This window comes from Symphodus melops (genome assembly GCF_947650265.1).
Source record: "Symphodus melops genome assembly, chromosome: 19".
Lineage (NCBI taxonomy): Eukaryota > Metazoa > Chordata > Actinopteri > Labriformes > Labridae > Symphodus > Symphodus melops.
The window spans coordinates 9732791-9757404 of NC_136709.1; the positions used below are offsets into that span (position 1 = coordinate 9732791).

A 24614-nucleotide genomic window follows, 5' to 3' on the forward strand; every position below is an offset into this window, starting at 1 on the left:
GTCGAGTCTAGTTTGAGCTGCTTTGTGCACTGATGTCTGCACACAAGTGGAAACTCACCGAGCTCTGCATTGCACTTACCAAACCATTGGAAACATGTCATTTGTACATATGTTTTAATTTAGTGTAATGGCATTTAGATAATGCAATAAGACGTATGTTCTCTCTGTGGATGGAAATGTTTTGTTTGTCTCTTTAAAAAAAAAAAAAAAAAAAAAAAAAGCCAAGGCATCTCATGTTGTTATAACAGAAACCCCACATGGCATGTCTGTTGATTCACACCGTTGGCTCCAATGAAACAAATGGCACCCATCACTTTGCTCCATGTCAATTTTCCTTTTTTTTTTTTGTATTTTAGTTCAGAGCTTTTAAAAGCTTTTAAGAGCTTTTATTTATACCGATTGAGACGAGTTGATCTAAAAAAAAAATTATATATGGCCAAATTTGATGTAAAGTCTTCTAACAGAAATACTGCTGTTCTCAAAATATGGAGGTGAACACTAAATGGAACAGGTGCTCTTCCACTTCACTCTTGCACTCTCCTTGGGTTGTTTGTAAAATGATTATTGCAACCATTGTTACAGACAGGAACTCATGAGATTTGCCTTTAAATGGATCACTGTTGAGGAGTTTAGTTGCTGATCACCTTAGAAAGTCCTTTGATTTCTGCTTCATTTTGAAAAACTCAGAATAAGAAACCCACGAGTGTTCCTGCATTTGATTTTAAGAGTGAATGATTTTTTTTTTAATTTAAATTTGTATTCATGATTATAAATCTTGTATTTTTAGTTGTTACCTGATTGTTTTTTTTTTCTCTCACTGTGTTTTAGGCGTTGTTAGTCACTAAACAGCGACGGCACAAATCACGCAGGCGTAATTCTGTGCCGTCGCCACGTTTAATTCAGCATCAACGTGTGTGTGATGTCATGATTTCTGAGGTGAATAGTAGCTGCAACTTTAGTGAACATTCGGAGTTGCGCTGATGAAAATCTGAAAACGTGAATCTGCAAAATGAAGGGATGTTTAAATTTATGTTTGTATGCGTTTTTATTATTAAGGCCTAACCAATGTCATGTTTTTGCCACCACTCTCACCAAAGTGCTCGTTCAAAGAAAGCAAATGGATGACTTGTACCTGGTCTGCAATGGACTGCCACTCTCGTGTTTGTGTCCGAAAGAAAAAAAAGAATCCTTTGAAACTGATGTCAACGTCAGCCAAATGACCACTCTGCTTCTTTTACATTTCCCATCGTATGTCTGAAACAAGGTGACGATCTTGAATTTTATATCCTGTGGATTAATACTGGAAGTACAAGATAACCTTTAGGTGTAGAAACAGTAGCTTTTCACATTCGATCATGTTTGATTGAGGACATTTTACATTTAAGTCTGTTTGTGTGCTGCGGTTGTACCCAGTTTAAAATAAATGCCTGCCTTATAAGGTACTGTCTGCTTTTTGGGTCTCTTCTTTTAACCCATCCATGCACATGCAAATGCAAAAGCGACAAAAAAAGCCAAAAACAAATGCAAGGGTACTCAAAAATATTGTATTTTAAAGACGCTCCCTGTGTTAAACCCCCCCCCCAAAAAAACCCAACACCAACAATCAGCAATTCAAATTAAACATGAATCAAGGATTTTCTGCTTTTAGGATTCCCACAAACATTCCTTACTGAGGCACTGTGTGAAATGAGCTCTTTGATTAAAAATATTTAAAAACATTAAAAACTTTCCTTTTGGCAGCTGCAGAGTGTGCTGTGATAGCATAAGAATGCTTGCATGCAGTGGAATAGTATGGACATGCTGCTAGCTTAGCGCCTTTTAGGATAAACGAGTAGAAACTCCACAGCCTTTGTGTCATTTAGGAATCATTAAACACTTACTCACCACTTTAATTGCTTTCCACCAACTCTAGCCTTTTCAACAAACAATACTAAACCTGACATGGAGCTCAGCCTGGTTATTTATCTTAAGACCACAGTGTCATAAGAAAGAGCACCACTTTAAAAATAAGACAAAATGATGGAAATAGAAATGATTAACCGTCTCCTCCATGACGAGGCTTCTTATTGCAAACACAGAGAGCGATCTGAATTTCTCCATTTTAGGGTTTGGAAACTACAAGAATAGCATGTCAATGATTCAATGGTTTGTTTTTATGCACACCAACCCAGAACTATTATAGTCCATTATTATTCTTGGATTCCAAGCATTCAAAGAAGTACTTTATCCTTTGTAAGCGTTCAGGTGAATTTGATCGTGTGTCATTCAGCACTCTAACAGCTGACTCCATACAGCTCATATGAATTATAGAAAATAAGGCTTCAGTAATAATACAAACATGATTACATTAACACCATGCCATCCATAGGATCATACAATATTAGACGAGGAATGTTTTCTACGTTTTGTGCTAACTTTGTGTCCTGCTCCTCTTTGTGAGTTCACTTGTCGGAGGCCCGGATGTAAACCAGAGAAGACAGCAGCAGGAGCTCTGGTGGCTTGTGTAAGAGGATCAGATTGTCACTCCTCAGACCGTCATAGTGCATCCAGTTGCCGTCGATCTGGAAGGCTGCAGAGTAGTGATGCTCCTCCTTGTTGAAGAGTGTGGCGCCCTCTAGTAAGTACCTGTGGAAAAAGAAGCCAACTATATCGGTATTGTTTACTTTATTCTGCCTACAGAACACAGACACAATATTACGTTTTATCATTCACAAATATTTGCTTAGTTTAACTTAGTACTTAAATACTAAAACTCACAATAAAAATAAATCGGAAAGATCATAACAGATAGGTGTGATGCACACATTTATTCAGTTATCATTTAGATCAAAAGCTGGAAAAGGTATTTCTCTGTCACATGGAAATCTGACTTACAAAAAATAAATCATATTAACACAAATTAAATTACATAGCATCATAAAGATCAACAATTACAGCCTTTGTACATTTCTTTATTAGAGCTGTCAGCATGAACTAGTTCACTGAAATCAATGCATTATGTTTTTTAAATGTTATGTTGTCTCCCTGTAGTCGCAGTGATGGATGTGTCTCATTTTGTCTCATTTCACTTTCCAAAAATCTCAGACAGCTCAGTTGACGAGTCCAAAGTAATATCCACCTCAAGACATCACACATTTCACTTTTATTACTGTGCTCTAACTATTTTCACTTTGTTGGTGATCCATAACCAGTTCCTTTTTCCAAGATAAAGTAAATACCAGAAAGTCTTGACTTTTATATCAAACAGCAAGTGAAGTACTCTCAGCTTAATTCAGTACAAACATTCAAAATAAACGCCTTACAACTTTATTTGTAAATGCAAAATAATGGTATTTCAAACCTGCATAAACATTTTGAATAATGGCAATTAACTATTAAAAATATAGAGATGAATTGTGATAAAGAAAATGTCATCATTTGACCGCCCTATTATTTCTATTTAAAAAAATATATAATTAGTGTCTTCTTCGTCGCTGCAGATGTTTTCATGTGCTTGTACACTTTCTAATGTGGTTAAGAAACCTTTTGACCTTCTGTTGGACACGTTTTGTAAATCCAATGGTAGCACACTGTATAAGCTTCTTACCTGTGCTGACACAGAGCCAGGTGATAAGGAACATAAGATAGTTCCTCTGACTTCCACTGCTGCATGTTTAGAATGACAAACGGTGGCGGTCCATGGCAGAAAACTCTTTGGGAGAAGTCTCTCAGACCCTCACATCTGTAAAAAAATAATAATAATAATAACAAAGGGGATATAAGACTGAACAAAGTTAGAAAATATTTCAAATCCTCTTTCATGTCTCACCCTAGTTCTGAGCAGAGAAGGAGTTTGGCGCAGAAGTACGCATCCACGGCCGACTGAATGGGGTCTCTGTGAGGCAGCTCATGAGGAGGGCTAGAAGAAACACATCGCAGGGAGATAATAACTAAATCTAAAAAATCATGTATACAATACGTTCATAATCCCTTAAACTATGTAGGACTGATACTTTGATAAAAAGAAATACCACCTACAGTATAAGTGACAATGTAGCATGTATATCAAGTAGGGGTGTCCCGATCCGATATTGATATCAGCCAGAAAATAAATATCAGATTTTATCGAAATGCATCTAAAATCTCTGATATAAATTCTCCGCCCTAACTGGTTCCCACCATATCTCTTGTTCCTTTAGACTCCTAAGTGGAGCATAGGGCAGCAACAATACCCTTCCAGCGGATTCTGTTTTGGGCAGTTTTCTTCAGCTGGGTCCCACCATATACTGAGAGTAAAAAATAAGTGAACTTGAATTGTTGGCACTTTAAAAGTATTATTTATTTTCATTGGATTTATTTAGGTTATTTTTCAGGGTTTTCTATTTTTTTTTTTTTATTCAGTTGTAGAATACTGTAGATATGTTGAAGGGTAAAATGTATGTCACCAATTGGTTAATATTAATTGGGTCAGTTTTTCTCATACGTACTGTTGCTGACTATTGTACTCTGTTTGAGTAACATCACTTGATCAAGCCTTCTCTGATATTCCACACTACAAAATAAGTAAAAAAAGTACGTATGATTTGTGCTGATATTGTATCGGCCAATACTAAAGGCTGCAGTATCTGTATCATATCAGAAGTGATAAAAGTTGTATTGGGAGATCCCTAATGTCAAGAGCTATACGATAAACTGTGTCCTGACACACTGAATATCTACTCATGTTTAATAAATGAAACTCAGTGAAGGACATCAGGACATGCCTGATGTTGATTGTGGTCTTGATGAACTCCTGGTAGCGGGCTGGGCAGCTCCAGTTGGTGCAGAGACTCTCCTGCATGGTGGACATGAGGCTCTCCAGGTTCTCTGTGAAGTTTTCATGCTCGTTACCAAACAGATCAATCTCCAGGGCTGTTTTGCGGACCTCAGAGCGATACTGTCTCCTTGACATCCGGTCCCAGATCCAAAGCATCTTGACTGTAGTGTAATCACAGGAGTCCATCAGGTAGAGGAAGTACTCCACGAACTGCTTGCCCAGGAAGACAGACAGCTCCCTGGGAAAGCCCTGGTTTTCTCGCAGGATCACATACAGGATCATGAGGAAGCCGTCAATGGTGCAGGTGTTCTTCAGACTGATTTTGACGTACAGAGGGGTGCAGGATAATGCCTTCCGCCCTGCTTTAATGGTGAAGACGCCACCCCAAGGGAGCACAGGTCTCCAGAAGGAACGGTCCTCTTCATCATTGTTGTTGATGGATGCACGGATTTCTTCAAACAGTGTCTTGGATCTAAAGACACACACACGTTATGAATGCATAGAGGTGGTTTGATGTTAAGATTGTCGCTTGAATCATTTTTTAATACATATAATGGAGAAAAAGAGACTCTGGTTTCCTCTAAGCCAATGCAAAATAGATGCAAGTTCGCTTTGAATACCAACAAATGCCTGACAGTGACAGTATATGTTTCCGCCAGAGAATAAACATATTCCAAAATCCTGCTAGGTCAATAAATAAATAGCAGTTGTTTTTAACTTACCTTTCGAAGAGGAAATTGTTCTCAGGGTTGGATATCAGCGTTTGCAGCTCTTCAGTGTCGTTCCGAACAGAGAATCTACTCTCCATAGCTTTCTGTGTGTCGTCATGTCTTACTTCGGATCTTAAAGCCAGATAACCAAGTACAGTGTTTTCTAGCAGTTTCTGCAGCGTATAAGATATCTTCAGCAGGTAACAAATGCCAAGTTGGCCACACGTAAACACTGCTGTTGTTATTATTTTTAACGGAAGCGTTTGTATTGGCAGAGGGCTGCCCTCTGCTGACACTGTGCGTAGTTACGCACTCTTAAGTCCCGCCCATTCACCTAACTCGCTCACTGGCCTGGGCGGAATAGTTGAAGTTAGGTTTCTATTGGTGTTGAGTACTATTAGTTTAACGCATGTGATTGGCTTTTAGCGGTTTATGTATTTAAATAGTCCCTCCCTTCTCCAGCCCGTCACCCCACTGGTAAGGCTGCGTGTTACGTCTGAAGCTATTCCTCAAACTTTTTACCCTGGTTCGAAACACGTAGTGCCAGGCTTTTGAAAGAAGCCTGCGCCAACATCGTATCCTGCAGACCATACCTCCAGACTCTTGTGGAATAAACTAGTGTGTGCAGCAGCGTGCTTCTCTTCTCCTCAGGCAGTGATCGTGCACACGGACTCCCAGGACCAAAACATGTCTGCTCAAATCATCAGTGGGAAAGAGGTGTCGGCGTAAGTTTCAGATTTTGTCTCGCACTTTTATGAATGCACATAGCCAGGAAGTTGTAACGTGCATGAACATGCCTGTGAAACTTACTTAGTTGCTAACTGGACAGCTAACTAATAGATAAGACAGTTACTCTGTTGCTAAAGTTAATGTCATTTGAGCCATAAACAACTCCCGCACATTGTTGCATGCAGCTATTAAAAATCTGGAGATGTACCTGCTGGTAGCCGATGACTAGAACAAAACTTGCTTTGAATTGCTTGTACATGATGCCCCCACGTGAGTGGCGATTTCCACCAATGGTGTTTTTTGATTGTGATAGAAATCAAAGTGGATTCTTGCACACTGTTTCCTGTAAATCATTAATTTAAATGTGTCCATACTAAATGCACTGACAGTTTGTAATCTTGTAGTAACTGATAAATCTAGACCTCGAAACACTTGTTCTTGGAGTGAATTACTGTAAATCCTGTAGTATTATGTAACAACCTGAGGTGTTGATATGATCTTTGCCCCATCAGTCCAGTGACCTTATGTTGAGAAGCAAACCACACTCAAATGCAATCTGCAATGGGCTTGAGTGTTTTTCATTGCTCGGACTTTGCACAGCAGGATATTGCTTGTAACCAACAGTTATGAGAAATTGATTTCGGAAGAGGCAAACCTTTGGCTTCACCAAAAACTACAGCACAATTGGCTGCATGTGCTTGTCACAAGACATGACAGTCTGTGCCCTGTTAACTGTCCCTCACAGTTCTCATTAGTTAAATCAGTTTATGTAGCACAAGCAGACTATACAGCCTCTCCACAGATCGGCAGACCCTTTACATTCATTATCTCTGAAGCGTATCAAAAGCTGATATACCATTCATTGTTCTGGACAAGTGACCTTTAGGTTCACCAGGTCAAAGTTCTATTGATGAGATGGTCGTCATTTTCAAGAAATACTCTTTGTTGTGTGATTGTCCTTCTTAGTTTATCAGTGACAAGGATAACATATCAACTCTTATTGGAATGAGGATTGTTTAATGTTGCAATATGGTAACAGGCAGCACGTTATGAAGCCTGGAAATTAGATTTCTTTTCAATGATGGTCCTAATTTTTACCTCAAAGTCAATCATATAAACGAAAAAATGTACCTGAATTACAGAGTTTAGAAAGAAGGTTGTCCTTTGTTATTATTTGTAACTATATGAATTAAAAAAATACAGGTAGTCTAAAAGTAATTAAAACTATTAGAGTGTTAGAGCACACACATTTTCAAGGACAAACTGAAGGACACTTGAAAGTAAGTTAATTAGGAATTAATTCAGTGTATCATACATTCACAATAGGCAGTCCTCATGTTGTGGTTTAATCAGTGCTTCCAATGAGGCTCACGTGAGATTGAGAAGTTTTTATTCCACGGTCAGTGAGAGCAGTATAGCTGATTGATTTTATGAATACAACCACAAGGAAAGCAAAGGTTGAGCTCTTTTTTTGTTAGACTGTCACAGTTTAGCTCTTGATAAATGCTGTGTGACGCCGAGTTCTTTTATTTGAAAAAACTCTACCATTACTAAACAACTAAACAAAGCAGAGACAAAGCCCAGGCATACAACACTCCTTCTCACTGAGATTTTTTTTTTCATGATGGGGGATTAGAAAAATGTTCCAAAACCAGACAGCCAGACAGCATGTATTAAATCTCAACACCTGGAGTCTTTGTTACAGAAGGGAATAAGTTTGGATTATGGCTTGTGTACCACACAATCATCATATCCTTTCCTGTTGTTACAAAGATAGGCCTGCATCTACACTAAACCCAGGATTGAGTTTAGTGTTGCTGTCTTGTGTTCTCAGGCAGGTGAGGGAGCGTCTGAAGAAGGATGTGGAGAAGATGAAACTTCAGGACGTCAACTTCAGACCTGGTCTCGTCGTTTTGCAGGTTTGTATGAGATAAGGCAAAAAACCCCAAAACATTTTGAGTTGTTTAGCTAGTGTTGCCATGTGCTTTCTCGTGGCTTCCTCTGGAGAAAGTTCCCAGGTAAGGATAGAGTTGCGTGTAGAACCCCCCCCCCCCCCCCCCCCCCCCCCCCCCCATTACACAGAGTTTGTAGATGTGTTGTTTTGAAGGTGATTTTTGTGTTTGCACATCAACAGTGCTGTTACTGTGTGTGTATCTTTGCAGGTTGGAGATCGAGAGGATTCTAACCTGTACATCAGCATGAAGTTAAAGGCAGCAGCAGAGGTAAACAAAGATTTAGTGTGCGCCGCACTTCTGCTGTTTCAATCAGTCTTCTCTCTTGGTCCAAATCTTTTCTTGTGTTCCCACAGATTGGAATAAACGCCACACACATGAGACTTCCAAAGACTGCAACAGAAGAGGAGGTGAGAAGGGATTCCTTTAAATGATGATGCTTTAATGCTTAACATGGGAGCCAAATTATTTTCAATGCTGTAAGATTGCAACATTTGGTATTTGACAACAAGATACTGTAATCTTTGCGTATAGAAACAAAAGGCTCTTGAGTGTAAAGTCAATCTGTCTCTCTGTCTGTAGGTTCTGCACAGTATCACAGAGGTGAACGAGAACTCATCTATCCATGGCCTCATCGTGCAGCTCCCCTTAGACTCAGTCAATAAGATCGACACAGAAAAGGTCACTAATGCCGTGGCCCCTGAGAAGGATGTCGATGGGTAGGCACTGACGTAAACTTGAGATTATAGTGCTTAAATCAAACCAAAGTTTTTTTTTTTCTTTGAATAGTTGAAGACCTTTTTATTTACATGTTTACTTTTTGGTCTACTGCAGGCTGACCAGCATAAACGCAGGGAAGCTGTCCCGTGGCGACCTGGGCGACTGCTTCATCCCCTGCACACCAAACGGCTGCATGGAGCTCATCAAGCAGACAGGTAAATGCCACAATTTATCGCTATGGTTACAAAAAAAACCCCAAACATCTTTCATCTCAAAGTGTATACAAATCCGTTGATGAGACTTGTGCTCCTCTACAGGTGTGTCTGTGGCAGGGAAGAGAGCTGTGGTGCTTGGTCGCAGTAAAATTGTGGGCGCACCCATGCACGACCTGCTGCTGTGGAACCATGCCACCGTCACAACCTGCCACTCCAAAACAACGGATCTGGCTGGAGAGGTACAACAGTGGGATATCCATCCAGACTAGCAGCACAGTCTAGGGCAGTTTTTTTTTCTGTAATAGTCTCAGGACCCACCACTAACTCCACCTTGAAAAATCCTGACCCCAATTTCAAACATTTTTCTGTCGATTAGATTTATTCAGTGAGAAATGGTGCAGCGTGAACCTCAGATGGTAGAAAGCACGTGACAGAACAATGAAACGTAACACACCAGGGACTTACTCACAACCCACTGAAAGGGGCTCTGTGACCCACTTATGGGTTGCTCCCCACCTATTGAGAACCACTGGTCTAAGGCAGATCTCCCCATTGTGCAATATGTGCTCGAACACCACCCCAGGGTGCAGGGCATTTAAAGGCCATTTTTAGCTCTTTTTCATTTGTCAAATTGAACTGATCCATGCAGGTATACAAACTAAAATAAACAGAAGTCTGACTTGTCAGATCAAAACCAACTGACATTCTCATTTGGATGTAGTATGAGCTGCATGTTGTTTGATGTTTCCGACAAAGCCTTTTCACGGCACATTACATCTGACTGACTTTTAAAATGTAATGGAGAGATAGATAGATAGATAGATGTTTATTGATCACAGTGGAAGTTCAAGCTTAATATATGTATCTGATGAAATGCCTTTTGCGCCCCTTACTTTTATATTTTGTGTAACCTGTGCATTGTGCTCCATGATAACTTAGTTGTAGATGGCAGCAGAATTACTGATCTCTGCTGCCATCTCCTGGCTTCAAAATTCACTTCGCATTTCAACGTATTATGAGTATTTCTTGTATCTATTAGAAGTTAAATGTCTGCCGAGCCCTCATTACAAGCTATCAGTGTTTTTCTGTTTAATGTTTTATCTGTTCACTTGTATAGGTTGGTAAAGCAGACATCCTGGTTGTTGGAATCGGGAGAGCAGAGATGGTGAAAGGAGAGTGGATTAAAAAAGGCGCGGTGGTCATCGACTGTGGCATCAACCATGTTCCAGGTCTGACTGTACATTCCTGATCAAGCTTTAAAGAAGTCCATCGTCAAAAGTGACATTTTTTTATTTAATGTGATTTACCACGAAGGGATTCTCACATTCTTTCAGACGATACCAAACCAAGTGGGAAGCGGGTGGTGGGTGATGTTCACTATGCCTCAGCCAAGGAGCAGGCTGGCTTCATCACGCCTGTTCCAGGTGGAGTTGGACCCATGACTGTGGCCATGCTGATGGCGGTAAGGTCCATCATGAACTAAAATCTAGTTTAGAATTAACAGAATTAAAAAAAATAAAATAGTGTCAGGAGTCACTATTAATGCCGTGGTGTCCGTTTGACTCTGAGCGTGTGTTTGTGTGTAGAACACAGTGCTGAGTGCAAAGCGTTTCCTGGACAGCCATCAGCCGGGGAAGTGGAGCATTTCTCACACCAAACTCAACCTGCAGAAGCCTGTGCCAAGGTTTGTATGCTTCCATTCTTCTTCTGCTTCTTCTTCTTCTTCTTCTCATGTTCACTCGCTCTGTAAACATGTCACTGAAAGATTACTTCATTTTCATAACCAGTGCGGTCTTCTTAACTTTTCTTATGTTAACACTCTTAATGTGTTCTTTTAACTCATTGCTGTTTCTGTCTGTGCTGTTTCTAAAATCTAAATATTTTTTCATTTGATCTTTTAAAAAAAAAAAAAAATGTATTCATGTATTTATTTTTTACAACAGCGACATTGTGATTTCTCGCTCCTGTGTGCCCAAACCCATCGACCATCTAGCACGAGAGGTGGGGCTTCTCTGTGATGAGGTGGAGTTTTACGGCAAGACTAAGGCTAAGGTCCAGCTCAGCACAATCAAACGACTGCAGGCCCAACCAGACGGCAAATATGTGGTGGTCACTGGGTATGCTTTCAGAACTGTGGGAGATATGAAAAACTTCCGAACATTTAATATATTTGAAATAAAATCACACTTGTGAGTCAGAGCCATGAAAAGATTTTAGGCTTCTGCAGATTGATGTGCCTAAGACAATCATTTGGTGTTTGGTACCTCTTAATATCTGGAACCACTGATGGAGTTTTCATTTTATTAGCATTACCCCCACCCCTCTGGGAGAAGGAAAAAGCACCACCACCATCGGCCTGGTGCAGGCCCTGGGAGCCCACATGAATCTTAACGTGTTCGCATGTGTCAGGCAGCCTTCGCAGGGACCTACCTTTGGCATAAAAGGTGAGATTTGGGGGGGAAAAGTAACCCTTGAAAAGTTCTTCTTTGAATGGTACGCTAGTGTTTTAAAAGTGTAGTTCAATTTTCTGTCTGCAGGTGGAGCTGCAGGAGGTGGATACTCTCAAGTCATTCCAATGGAGGAGGTACTACGCCACAACTTGGAAAATAAACTTTTTCTTGTAAAAAAAAAGAAATACAAATTCAATAAGAAGTCTGTTCATTTCAGTTCAACCTCCACCTCACTGGTGACATCCACGCCATCACAGCCGCCAACAACTTAGTGGCTGCAGCCATTGACGCTCGCATGTTTCATGAGTCTACACAATCTGACAAGGTGGGTTTCATATTTCTGTCGGTGGTTTCATCAAACAGATGTTTTACTAAGGGATTTTGAGAATTGGTGAACGATGTATTTCCCCTCTCTTCTCATCCTTAGGCTCTTTATAATCGCTTGGTGCCGCTGAATGGAGGACAGAGGAATTTCTCCCCCATCCAGATCAACAGGCTCAAAGTAAGCGACGGTGTCTGCGGACTTCGATGTCCTGACTTAACTTGGCAAAAGACTACAACGGACATTAAGTTTATCTGTGTTTGTTTAGAAACTTGGCATTGAAAAGACCGATCCGTCCACACTGACTGAAGAAGAGATCACACGCTTTGCCCGGCTGGACATAGAGCCGAGTTCTGTCACGTGGCACAGAGGTATGAATACTCGAGATGTCTTTAAAGCCTCCTGCTTCTATCATTGTCTGCTTGTTGGATATTTACTTTAGAGCAACGTTTAGATGCTCTAATTGTGCCACTCTAGTGTTGGATACAAACGATCGATTCCTGAGGAAGATTACCATTGGACAGTCCCCCACTGAAAAGGGATACACAAGAGAGGTAAAGAGATGCTATCCTTGAAGCTGGAATGATTGTTCACGTGATACCTTTTGTCTAACAATAAAAAAAGACGACCACTGGGGAAACAAATGATTGAAAATGTTCAATTCTCTCTGTTAGTAGAAATGTCTGTGTTTTTGTCTTTTCTGCATGCTGTTGATTGATTCCTCTCTGATCTTGGCTTCACAGTGTTGTTGCTAATGTTTGGTCCCTCTTTTGTGCCCCAGGCCCAGTTCGACATCACGGTGGCCAGTGAAATCATGGCGGTGCTCGCTCTCACCAGCAGCCTGGAGGACATGCGACTGCGTCTGGCCAAGATGGTGGTGGCCACCAGCCGCGGCGGACAACCGATCACCACTGAGGACCTGGTCAGTGGTCTGAAGTCTCCTTCACGACGTGAAACCTGATCAGCATTTGATAAGTATTGTGGACACATGCTTGAATAGTGTCACGTGTTTCTCTACAGGGTGTCAGTGGGGCTCTTGCAGTGCTAATGAAAGATGCCATCAAGCCAAACCTGATGCAGACCTTGGAGGTGAGGAAAACCCAAACGCTAACATGCAAAGTTACGCCAAAAGAACCCTACAAATCAAAAAAGGGGTCTGCATCTGTTAAAGTTTGAAAGCTAAATCCCATCAAAGGAGGATTCTCTGGTTTGATTGTCATTTTTGGCCTTCTCATTTTTTATCCATCAACATTGCCTGCCAAAGGGAAGACGTTGTCTTGAGTCATGTGTAAGTTGTCTATATCCACAGGGGACCCCTGTGTTTGTCCACGCCGGCCCATTTGCCAACATCGCCCATGGCAACTCTTCCATCCTTGCTGATAAAATAGCTCTGAAGCTGGTCGGACCTGAGGGCTTTGTGGGTAGGTGGAGATATGTTAGCATGCATACTAGTATTTACATGCCTTGTCTCGTACTGTAGTGTCACAGTATATGGTCAGCTCGTGCAAATGATGACATCATTGATATTGGTCACTATTCCAGTTTACTATTGCCTGTTTCTGACAATCCCTGTCAAACTTACAAATCAGTGACCGAGGCCGGCTTTGGTGCCGACATCGGCATGGAGAAGTTCTTCAATATCAAGTGCCGCTACTCCGGCCTGAGACCCCACGTGGTGGTGCTGGTGGCCACCGTCAGAGCGCTGAAGATGCACGGAGGAGGCCCGACAGTGAGTTTTTTTGAATTTATTTTTTTCTCCTTTCGGAATATTGACTGTAACACCCGCCATATACACATCACATAACTCCTCTGCGCAGAACGTTTTTTTCCAGCTTATTTACTGTTTTTTACTTGTTAATTCTTGATTCATACCATACAAGCTTTTAGAGCTTGCCATGTTAATTGTTCAAAGGATTTACAATGACCTTATTCTTCATCAGGTCACTGCTGGGATGCCACTGCCCAAAGAATACATTGAGGAGGTAATGTAGTAAAAATTTTGTTTGATTAAATATTTTCAGTTGATTTTGTGGTTTAATACATAATGAGCATCTCCATGTATCTGTTATATTAACTGTGAGATTCTACTGCTGCTTCTCTTTTAATTAAGTTTATGTAAAATACTGAATTCGTTCCTTAATGTAGAACCTGGAGCTGTTGGAGAAGGGTTGCAGCAACATGAAGAAGCAGATAGAGAATGCACAGCACTTTGGTGTCCCCGTGGTGGTGGCTGTCAACGGTTTCAAGTAAGTGTGACGACATGGCTGATAAAGGATTGCATCTGTCTATACAAACATGGACACAAAGCCACACTAATCAGTCTTTAGTTATGCATTACAGATCAAACTGTCTGTCTGAAAGAGGTCTCTTTGAGAGACAAATGCATATATAAATCTTGCCTTTCTCCCTAACTCTGCTGAGAGTCAAAACTTTTTTTGCTTTCTGGTAAATTCCTTTGATCTGCTCTGAATTGTGAGACTTGCTTGTAGCATCAAAAAAAACCTCTCTGACTGTAAGATATCTATAGCAGTTAAAATATGAAGCAATTTGAAGATTTGTTTTCTTGCGTGCGCTTCGCTCTTAGTAGGCTTCTCTGTTTCCTACCTTTCCTTTTTCGAGTGAAATATTCGCGTCTGTCTCTGACTCCTTTTGTTTTCTGACCATCCTGCAGAGCGGACACTGAAGCTGAGCTGGACTTGGTCTGCAGCATAGCTAAAGCTGCCGGAGCCTTCGATGCTGTGAGCTGCTCTCACTGGGCTGAAGGTGGAGCGGGGGCAGTGGCCCTCGGTCAGGCTGTGCAAAGGGCCTCCGAGGCCCCCAGCAACTTTAAGTTCCTCTATGAATTAGAGGTAAGGAACATTTTGGCTGGTCAAAATTGTTGAGGATACGTAAGCTACAGAACTTTCTAGATAAAGCTGAATTGTTGCAATTGTGTTGTCTGTGAAGGAGAAAAAAAAGCAGGATGCTCTAAAGATACCGTATTTTCCGCACTATAAGGCGCACCGCATTATAAGGCGCTACAGTAGAGGCTTGGGTTACGTTATGCATCCATTGGACGGTGCTGCGCTAAAGGGCATGTTAACAAAACATCCTCCACTTCCGCACCATTGATTCGTTAATGTTGTAGCGGATTATAAGGCGCATGGCCAGCTTTTGAAAAAAACGAAGGCTTTTAGGTGCGCCTTATAGTGCGGAAAATACGGTAATTAACACCTAAGAAATGTCCTGATGAACATGCTTTCACTCTATTTTTTTTTTTTAACTCCTCTCTAGCTCCCCATTGCTGATAAGATCCGAATAATCGCCCAGAAGATCTATGGAGCCGATGACATTGAGCTTCTACCAGAGGCTCAACACAAGGTGGAGCTCTACACCAAACAGGTCTGCATCCCTCCAAGTCCACTGGTGTTGTCCGTTTGCGTTTTCAGGCCTGATCGTTGGCTGCTGCGACAGAGTCATCACAATTGGAATGAGAATGCTTTGTTAAACATCAATACACTTTCTCTGTCCTCACTTCTTCCCTCAGGGCTTTAGCAATCTGCCAATGTGCATGGCAAAGACTCACCTGTCGCTCTCTCACGAGGCCGACAAGAAGGGTGTGCCCACAGGTTTCATCCTGCCAATCAGAGACATCCGAGCCAGCGTCGGCGCCGGCTTCCTGTTCCCACTGGTTGGCACGGTATGTTTTCATTCATTGACACAGCTCTCTTGTCAACAATATGTCATCGTACATCTGTCGCCACTGCTTTGCAAAAATGCTAGTCCAAACTGCACGACGATGTTCAGGTCCGGATTTTCTACATTCATCTGTCAATCATGACATTCTATCTACATCCCATTCAAACACACGGAGCATGTCTCGTGTTTCTTAACCGAATCGTTGAATCTTTCTAATCAAATAAAAAGAAATCATAACATAAACTCTGCTGTGAAGAAGGTTTGCAGCAACATGCAGGAGCAAATTCACATAATAAAAGGAATGGACCTCAGCAGTAACGTCTTTTTTTTATAAGAAACATAAAAGTAGTATCAGCTGCATTCACTTGGGAGTGCTTTGTCTTCAGGTCTGATTCATAAAGGGTGTGCTTGAATGTGCAATGGTTAAACTGCAGCCAGCAACCGAATGATCTCTGTCCTGAATTAATCATTTAGAGACTGCATTAACTGCTAATTGTTTTTATAAGGTCAACTTAAAGTTGAAATTTTTATCCCGATCACAGGAAACTTCTAATGTGACATTCCTGATAAATACTGCATTGCTTTTTCACATCATCCACTGTTACAGTTGATGGAATGTCTTTACATGAAGGCTCTTTTGCTTTGAACATGGTTTATTTGAAGCTTCATCCAAAAGCAGGCGGACCTGTTTGAAGATCATTTCACCTCTCCTCACAAGGCTTCTTCAAACTGGCTGATGGCGCTGGAAATGTAAAAAGCCTCTGTGGATTATTAGCACGCTGCAGATCTTGAGGACTTAGAACCTACAGACATTTTGGATGTGTTTTTTTTTGTTTTGTTTTTTTTTTCATTTCTGATTGAATATCCTTTGTAGTTTGTATCGACCTCATGAAATATGGCAATCTTTCTTTTCCCTCTCAGATGCCAACGATCCCTGGTCTACCCACCAGGCCTTGTTTCTATGACATCGACCTGGACCCTGAGACTGAACAAGTCAACGGGCTCTTCTGAAGCAGGACTCTCCTGTACGAAGCAAAGGAAGGTATTTAAGATTAACACACTCTTGAGGTGGTATGATACGGCCATAGATGCACTATTTGGTAACTGAAGGACGGCTAGTCATTACTTCCATTACAATACAATTATAATGTAGCCCTCATCCCACCAAAACAATGCACTTTTATTTGGTATTAAAAATAATGAAAATAGCTGGTAAAAGTGGTGGGCTGCTAGCAGAGTCTAACATTAGTCACAGCTAGAGAAATGTCAAACCTGTTTTTCCTCCTGTTCCATCTCATTATAAGGCTGATGTATCATCCAATCAAATTCAGCAAACACTGAATGTAGCATGGTTGAAGGATTCCTTTGATGTTGTGAGCCAGTTCATACAGCAGTATTAACTATCATACCATCCAAATAGGAGCTTACACCTCTTCATGATATTGAGTGTTTTAAAAAAAATAAAAAATAACTTGACGTATAGAAAAGTAGAAAGAAACATCTCTAACTCACACATGTTTTGTGTCAGCAGGGATGGAAGACCCCCCAACACCCCCACCCCCACTGAGCCTCAATCAAACATCACCTTCTAATAACTGGACATCTGTACAAGCACTGAGCTGGTCCACTGGTTCTTTTTCTAGCTTTTTCTACCAAACCCAAACATCTGTAAATAATTGATTTGCTTCCCCACATTGCTCCTGTGAAGAAAATGGATAATATTACTGAATCACAGCGAAGTTTAGCCCCTTGTGTCTGTGATAGTTTGCAAGAGGGAAGCGAAGCGTCTACATTTCGCTTACATTGCTTGCTGCGTGGGTATTTTCAAAAAGTCCAGACAGTTAACATCTAGAGTCTTGTTTTAATTTTCAGTTTACTGTCTGTATTAGTCTACTGAATTTGATGTGCCTTTTAAAAACTAAACTTAAAAGTACCTCCACCTTATGAAACATTTGTATAACTTTCTATTTTCAGACCATATGAGGACTTAAAACCTTTAGCCTGTCCTGTGTCCTAACTGAATATTAACAGTCTAATATTGGCAAAGCTTCATCAATGCTGTCCAACCCACACGTCATGATGCTGTCAAACAATGGTTTCCATTTTGTTGTCAGAAGAGATCAAATAAAGTGTTCACCAAGGAAAGCCACACATGAGACTTTTTTTGTTTTGCATTTTATTCAGTATACATCTTATAGTAAGTTTATTGAATATCCTTTTAAACAAAGTTTTTATCGACCTCGTTAAATATGACAATCTTTCTTTTCCCTCTTATAAAGATTATAACAGAACTGGCCCAACTTGAAAAGGGGGGCCAGTTCTGGGGGGGGACATGTCTTTCAAAGTTTTTAACAACTTAAAGCTTTTAAAATCTGCCCCAACCAGTTGTGAAAATATCATTCCGCTCACGATGATGCAACTGAATATGTTTTATTGATCTTCTTGTTTTAGTTGAACGTGTTTTGTCTGTAGCCATGTGGAATTACCTTTATTTGAATGGTTCCTGTATATTAGCGTAGGCACAGATTGCTTTTTATTGCAGACTTATATTCCTTCTTGTATTGCATTTAATTTCAACACTTTAATCTTTTCAAATTGTCTTTGGTCAAAAGATGTGCCAGATGCTGTGCTTGTCATGGCTGAATCTAACCCACACCATTATTTGTTTGTTGATATGGAGTCTTCCTCTGAAACGCTACGAACATGAAAAAAAACAAGCAACTAGTCTCGCTTTGCAATGACTTTCGTTTATTACAGATCAGTTTTTTTTTTAATTAATGATCCTCACAGGGATTTTCATTGATGATATTAATCATCATCCATTTATTTACATCCACCTCCACCTCCACCTCCACCACGACCCTCACGGCGTCCTCCCTGCTTGTCTCTTCCACCCCCACATCTTCCTCCACGCTTTTTTCGTCTTTTATCCTGCAAACCATCAAATAAAAAAGGACCAGCACATTTTTTTTTACAACACTGAATTTTGGGATGCAGCTTATAGTTTGAATAATTAGAATTAATTTAAAACGCTTACCGTTTTACGCCTTCCTCCACACTGTATAACAAGAAAAGGAAAGTTATCACAACAGGGCTGCAAAGCGATTGTGCGTCGTAAAAATAGAGAGAAAACTTTAAGTAGATAAAAGTTGACTTACTCCGTCTGACTCGGAGTCCGTTTCAGAACAGCTTTCGTCGTCTGAGCCTTTTTTCCCACCCTTTTATGTGAATGAAACCACTTCATGTGTTACCATGTTTATGTTCTGTGTTTGATACATAACACAACGTAAAATACCAAAATCACTCACCCCTTCGCAGCCAGTGATGGAACGACAAAAAAAAAAAAAAGTCAAATTAACAATTAAAAGTGGACAGATTTTTTTTCATCATTCGAATATAATAATCATCACACCATGATTAACCTACCATGTTTTCCTCTCCGATCGTCCCCTCCACATCCCCCTTTTTTGTCCCCACTTCGTCTCCTCCTCCTCTTCCTCCTCTTCCCCTCCTTTGAAACAAACATGAAGAATGATTGGCACAACTTCTTAAAAGTACAGAGCTTCAGGTTTCATGTTTATTTAAATCATGTCACACTCTTACCGCCTTACGCCTTCCTCCACACTGTATAACAATAAAAGGAAAGTTATTACAACAGGGCTGCAAAGCGATTGTGCGTCGTAAAAATAGAGAGGAAACTTTAAGTAGATAAAAGTTGACTTACTCCGTCTGACTCGGTGTCCGTTTCAGAACAGCTATCGTCCTCTGAGATTTTTTTCTTATCCTTTTATTAGAATAAAACCACCAATGAATTACCATGTTGATATGCTGTGTGACAATCAATGTCAAATAATCAAAATGACTCACCTCCTTATCGCAGCCTGTGATGTGCACAAAAAAGGTAAAATTCAGTTTTGTTTTTCAATTTAAAATAAAATTCGCGATCATTATTACAGATCCAACCATTACCACTTGTTGTATTTATAGTGCAGGAAACCAAAGTCCTTGAAACACATTTTTTTGTACAGATATCTGTATTTGTGTGATTACCATATACATAGAGCAGAAGTGTATCTCCCTTTATGAAATATTGATCATGGCCCTCTTTTACTTCTGAACTCTTAATAACAGTTACTTTCCGTTCTCAACAGTCTTTAATAAAGTTCAAAGTACACACACAATGGAGCTAAACTTTTAAAAAAAGAAAGATGCTATTATCCTAAACGTTGATATTTAGTTCAACACTTGACATACTTTTTTCAAAATGTGCTTGAAATGACAAAGTAAAAGAAACGGGTGAACATGTTTATGTGGAATGAAGAGGACGCATTATAACTACATTGTAGAAGGCGCAGTAATGTTGGCCTGAAGATATACAGCGGTTACATTCTTATTCGGAATTCTGCAACAAAAACAATTAAAACACAAACTGTCAACACATGACAATAGTAGAGACTTACTCATTTTGACTTGTTGGTGCTGGAAGATCGTTTAACTGAAAGTTAAAAAAAAGAGGTCTTACAGTATGAAATCCTTCATTTTTTGCAGTCAAAAGCAGCAATACAAACTACATACCTGGTGCAGAAATCAAAAAGACTCCCTGATGGGTGTTTTGTAACTTTATTTATAGAGTGCCCGTGAGAAAAACAATGATGATGTGTTATTTGATACACCCAAGAAACGTGACGGTTTGATAGTTGCAGAACAGGATAGATTTGGGAGTGTCCAGATAAGAGAGTTTGTCTTCATGAAAGTGATTGAAAGCTCCACTTCAAAACAAACATCGAATTTCAATGACTCTTAATCATGATTATTTTACACATGTATATTTACATTGCACTGATACTGGAGGTTGCTCGATAGTAACGTCTATGGATGGGAAGGGGATTTGGGAAGGACATTTTTTTTTTGTACAATTCTCTAACTGGTGTTAGCAGGGATGGCCTGTCAACAGTTAACCTTGTGAAATGTTGCTGCCTCCAAGCCTGATGTAGATCTCATCTTCAAGTCAGCTGATCTCACATGAACAACGATCAAGCAGATGCTAAGTCAAGCAAAAATGTCATTGAAAACAAAGGAAAAGATGACTCGCACACTGCAGGGCTCCAATATTCAAGAAGATTTATTTCAACAATGTGTTTATGACATTTTTTCTTTTCTGTCGGCTCTCTTTGGATGCTCTTTTTGAGGATGCACTGTGCCACCTGTTGTTGTATTTGTGTTGTTGTCGGACTGTATTGTTGTTGGACCAGATCGACTGAGTGACTTGATCTGCTGAATGGCTGAGCACTTTAGGTAATGTGTTTCATTCAAAAATATCAAACGGCACGCAAAAGAGTCCGAATAGTAGAGTAAAGACTAACTCCCCAAAAGCTGCTCCAACTAACATTTGATTGGATTTATCGCCACATGTAAGGTTTCAAGCCCTCAGCCTTTAATCAGACATGAACAAATCCAGCAGTGTTCCCAGAATAACTGGAAGTACATGATGGGACCATCAGGAGAAACTGTCATTATGACATGTAAAGCAGGGAAAGAGAGACGTATTAGAGGAAGCGCCGTTGAAGTCTTATCCAAAATCCGGTTTTATCCAAAAACACTGGCACATTTTTGACGCTGATCCAGCACTCGAATGTTGTACTTCACCGCCACCGAACCTGAGAAACCTGTTGATAAGGGCTCACCTTCCAGCACGAACTGCGCCCCGCTTTTTACAGTCTGTGCTTCTTGGCAACGGCCCCCAGTGTAACTTAACATGCATCATTTCAACGGTCAATCTCCCACGCACAGGATACACGTTTGATATTAAGAGTGTTATCATATGCTGCAAAAAACATGTGACCTTTAATCCCAAGTGCCCATATGGCCTGGCTTATGTTGGCAAAACGACTCAGAAACCACCTCTGAAAACAAGAATCTCAGAACACAGAGGTGACATTTGTAACCATGACAGCAGAAGCCTAAATATCGACATATTTCACAGAACTCTCCCACAATGTTTCTACACTCAAATTCTGTGGTATTGAACGAGCTAAACAACCAAGTAGTGGAGGAAATGTTGATTCTTTGTTGCTTAAAAGAGAAGTTTTTGGATTTGAACACTCAAACTCAAAGAGGGTTAAACAAGAGGGCCTTTTTTATGACGAGTCTACCCCTTCAGCCACCTCAGGGACATTTGCCCCTTTGTTTGGTTGAGAATCAGGCTCAATGCAATCGCTAAATAAATCCCCTGAACCAAGGCACACCAGGCTCTCAAATATTCAAACACTCACAGGTTTGTGTGGTTTCAAACATCATCTTCAGCACTAAATGTATCCCTCATTATAGGAGATAATAAAAAATACATGTAGACCATTGGTATTTCATGAATTCACCATTGTAGCCTGTAGCCTTCATCATACATCCTTCTCTGTTTAAGATAGGAAATTATTATCATTTGTTAGTATGGATGTGTGATGTGTTTTTTTAAATGAGCTAGATAAAAGTTAATTTATAATATATAATGCTGGCTCAGGTTGTGTTTCTTAAAGAAAGAAAACTTGCCCAGTGTATTATTCAATCAGAAATACTTGTGTTTGATGCTGCGGTTGTTTAATATTCTTTAAAACTTTAACATTTTTAACACAATACCTCAATGTCACTGAATATTTGTTTCATTGAACTACATTTTTTCTATTTTTCTTATTTGTCCGCATGTTTTTAATGTTACATTTTATCATTGTTTGATCACCTTCGCCCTTCAATGTCTGCTAATCTCCAAATGGATGATCAATAAAGTGTATCTTATCTCTTCTTTGTATCAACACGATCACATTTTCTGTCGGAAACCGTTTGGGCTTCTCCAAATATGCCTGCTTCATGTTGAGGCTGTTATGGCTGAAATAATTATTGCAAAAGCTGCAGCAACATGTTCCCTGTAAAGTGCTTTTATTTGTGATCCTGTCCTTTTCATCTGGGGTGATTTATAGTCTCTAACTGAAGTTACATTTATGATTAGTTTATTAGACATGTATATCATTCAAAATATATCATATCAATCTCAGAGGATTGTCATTTATTTTAAAGACAGATGATAAATATTTATTATGTCCACCTCTCCCATGACAACCACCACCGCCACCTTGGTGTCCACTCCTATGATCCCCAGATTTTCCCTGGTCTCTTCTCTTTTTTTCCTTTTTCACCTTTTTTGCAACATTTCTTCCATCTTCCACCCTGAAAAACAAAAGAATTATTAGCCTTTTTTAAAGAAACAAAAACCAACAAAGCATTAGGCTGTATAGTTTTTATCTAAGCGTCTTTAAAACTCCTACCGTCTTACACTGTCCTCCTCCCTGTAAAAGAAAACAACAGTTCTTTAAGGTAACAGAAACAAATCAAACTGTGCGAAGCTCTTTGAAGGTAAAGGAAAGATGTCTTACTCCGTCTGAATCTGTGTCTGACTCTGAGCTCCTTGAATGTTTCTTGTCCTTTTATGAGAGTGAAACAGATTTATAAGTGAACATGTTTACATGCTGGGAGTCACACATTCACAAAAATATGAAGTAAAAAAAAATTACCTCGTCACCTGTGACAGAAAGCATTGTATTTGAGGACCAAGACTCCAAAGTCATTCCAATAAAAAATCTGAACTTCGACATACAGTATATACTCTTTTGAAAATGTGCTGTACTTGACCAGGTAACAGTTGCAGCAGATAATGTGGTCTTGGGGAATACTGTCCTGGAGCGTTGTATGTTCATTGTGCCAGAATAAGATACAATTTAACTTTGTTTCCTCTAGAATTCTGCAATGGACACAAAATGTAAACAATATTTTAGAGACTTAGACATTTTGTCTTGTTTAGATGGGCAGTGGAATTCTTCCCTAACGGAAAAAACAAGAAAGTGAACATCATTATAAGTTACATCATTACATTGTCAGCAGTAAAGCCAACTATAGTAACTACTTATTTGATGCAGAAGTCAGAAATGTGTGTGTCGGATTGTGCATGTTTAGACCGTATTTATAGAGAGCCGTGAGATGGAGAATGTCGGTGTGTTTGCTACAAGCACACTTTATGTTTACAACTAAAAATGTACGAATGTCTCAGCACAGAAAATGTTTGGGTGTGACCAGGAAAGGAGTGGTGGTGTTGTTTTCCATGGATGCAAGTGACAGCTTCACATCAAAACATATAAAGAATGACCTTTACTGGCATCTTAGAACAGGGGTGTAACCATAAAGTGGCTACAATGCACTACAAGCCTTTAGTTCAATAAATGCTGTGCCATTCACAACTATATTTTAATTGTGTTTTGATTGAGAAACATAACAAGACACTAATATAACAAAGAGCTATAACTACAAATACCAATGGCATGTGTCCTGAGACAACTTTTTTTAAGGTTTGGTGCTTTGCTGTTGCCTTGAGCGTACATTTGTGCTATACGAATGAAACACAGTGATAGTGTTGCCCTGTTTGCGTGTCCCCATGTCTTTCTCTCTTTCTACATCAGCCTTCACCCATCTTTAGACCCATAAAGTTTGGGAAGATGTTTGTAATCGAATGTAACAAAAGTGCTTGCTCTTACAAAACAAAATACAGTCTAGACCAGCTCTTTATTGTAAAGTGTGCATAAGAGAGAGAGAATAACTTTGGTGTTAATGCTTCATTTTCATTTTATTATTTTGTTGTATTTCAAGATTGAAAGCTGTGCTTTTTTTTTAAAATACAAAGGTCTATTTCTGCAACATCGATGGTGTGATACAGACGGAAGATCCAAGTTTCAGTTATTGGCCTATTTTTGCCTTTCTTCATAACCAGTTATACTACTTTATGTCCTGAAACAAACAGTTCCCATTGAACTTCAACTGTAAATTATTGAGGGTGTGTTTACACTTTAATTGATCAGTGACATGGCTCAATTGTCTCTGAACACTCTTTTCATGTAAAATCTTGCTCTCCACAGAGATCATACTATGAATAAAAACAGATACAGATTTGGCTCTGAGCTGTAATCCAACACATCCATCTGAAAAAAACAAAACACTTTCAGTATCA

General features: G+C 39.8%; 3 protein-coding genes across 5 annotated transcripts; 1 reads left to right on the top strand and 2 right to left on the bottom strand.

The window, feature by feature from the left end:
- Positions 1 to 1514: 1514 nt before the first annotated feature.
- On the bottom strand, positions 1515 to 5810 carry dorip1 (dopamine receptor interacting protein 1). The gene is made up of 5 exons (XM_079369715.1): positions 5518 to 5810; positions 4743 to 5267; positions 3809 to 3898; positions 3587 to 3721; positions 1515 to 2625 (listed from the first exon to the last, which is right to left on the bottom strand). The coding sequence occupies exons 1-5, from the start codon at positions 5601 to 5603 to the stop codon at positions 2442 to 2444; spliced, it is 1020 nt and encodes a 339-aa protein (XP_079225841.1). The 5' UTR covers positions 5604 to 5810; the 3' UTR covers positions 1515 to 2441.
- A 239-nt stretch (positions 5811 to 6049) lies between these two features.
- mthfd1b (methylenetetrahydrofolate dehydrogenase (NADP+ dependent) 1b) lies at positions 6050 to 17720 on the top strand. Of its 3 annotated transcripts, none has more exons than XM_079369713.1 (28): positions 6050 to 6230; positions 8069 to 8153; positions 8397 to 8456; positions 8543 to 8596; positions 8769 to 8905; positions 9021 to 9121; positions 9224 to 9360; positions 10239 to 10350; positions 10456 to 10583; positions 10708 to 10805; positions 11065 to 11238; positions 11429 to 11565; positions 11659 to 11705; positions 11789 to 11896; positions 11999 to 12073; positions 12162 to 12264; positions 12371 to 12447; positions 12675 to 12815; positions 12914 to 12982; positions 13203 to 13314; positions 13483 to 13622; positions 13834 to 13875; positions 14039 to 14139; positions 14565 to 14742; positions 15167 to 15274; positions 15420 to 15572; positions 16493 to 16613; positions 17100 to 17720. In XM_079369713.1, the coding sequence occupies exons 1-27, from the start codon at positions 6193 to 6195 to the stop codon at positions 16580 to 16582; spliced, it is 2805 nt and encodes a 934-aa protein (XP_079225839.1). In that variant the 5' UTR covers positions 6050 to 6192; the 3' UTR covers positions 16583 to 16613; positions 17100 to 17720. The 3 variants fall into 3 exon arrangements, with proteins under 3 accessions (XP_079225839.1, XP_079225838.1, XP_079225840.1); XM_079369712.1 differs by having other exon boundaries at positions 17103 to 17720; XM_079369714.1 differs by having other exon boundaries at positions 17112 to 17720.
- A 583-nt stretch (positions 17721 to 18303) lies between these two features.
- On the bottom strand, positions 18304 to 19398 carry LOC306840063 (uncharacterized protein). Its single transcript, XM_079369097.1, has 6 exons — positions 19296 to 19398; positions 19175 to 19195; positions 18997 to 19082; positions 18730 to 18790; positions 18609 to 18629; positions 18304 to 18502 (listed from the first exon to the last, which is right to left on the bottom strand). Exons 1-6 carry the CDS (start codon positions 19388 to 19390, stop codon positions 18346 to 18348), a joined length of 441 nt encoding a protein of 146 aa, XP_079225223.1. The 5' UTR covers positions 19391 to 19398; the 3' UTR covers positions 18304 to 18345.
- Between the last annotated feature and the right edge of the window lie 5216 nt (positions 19399 to 24614).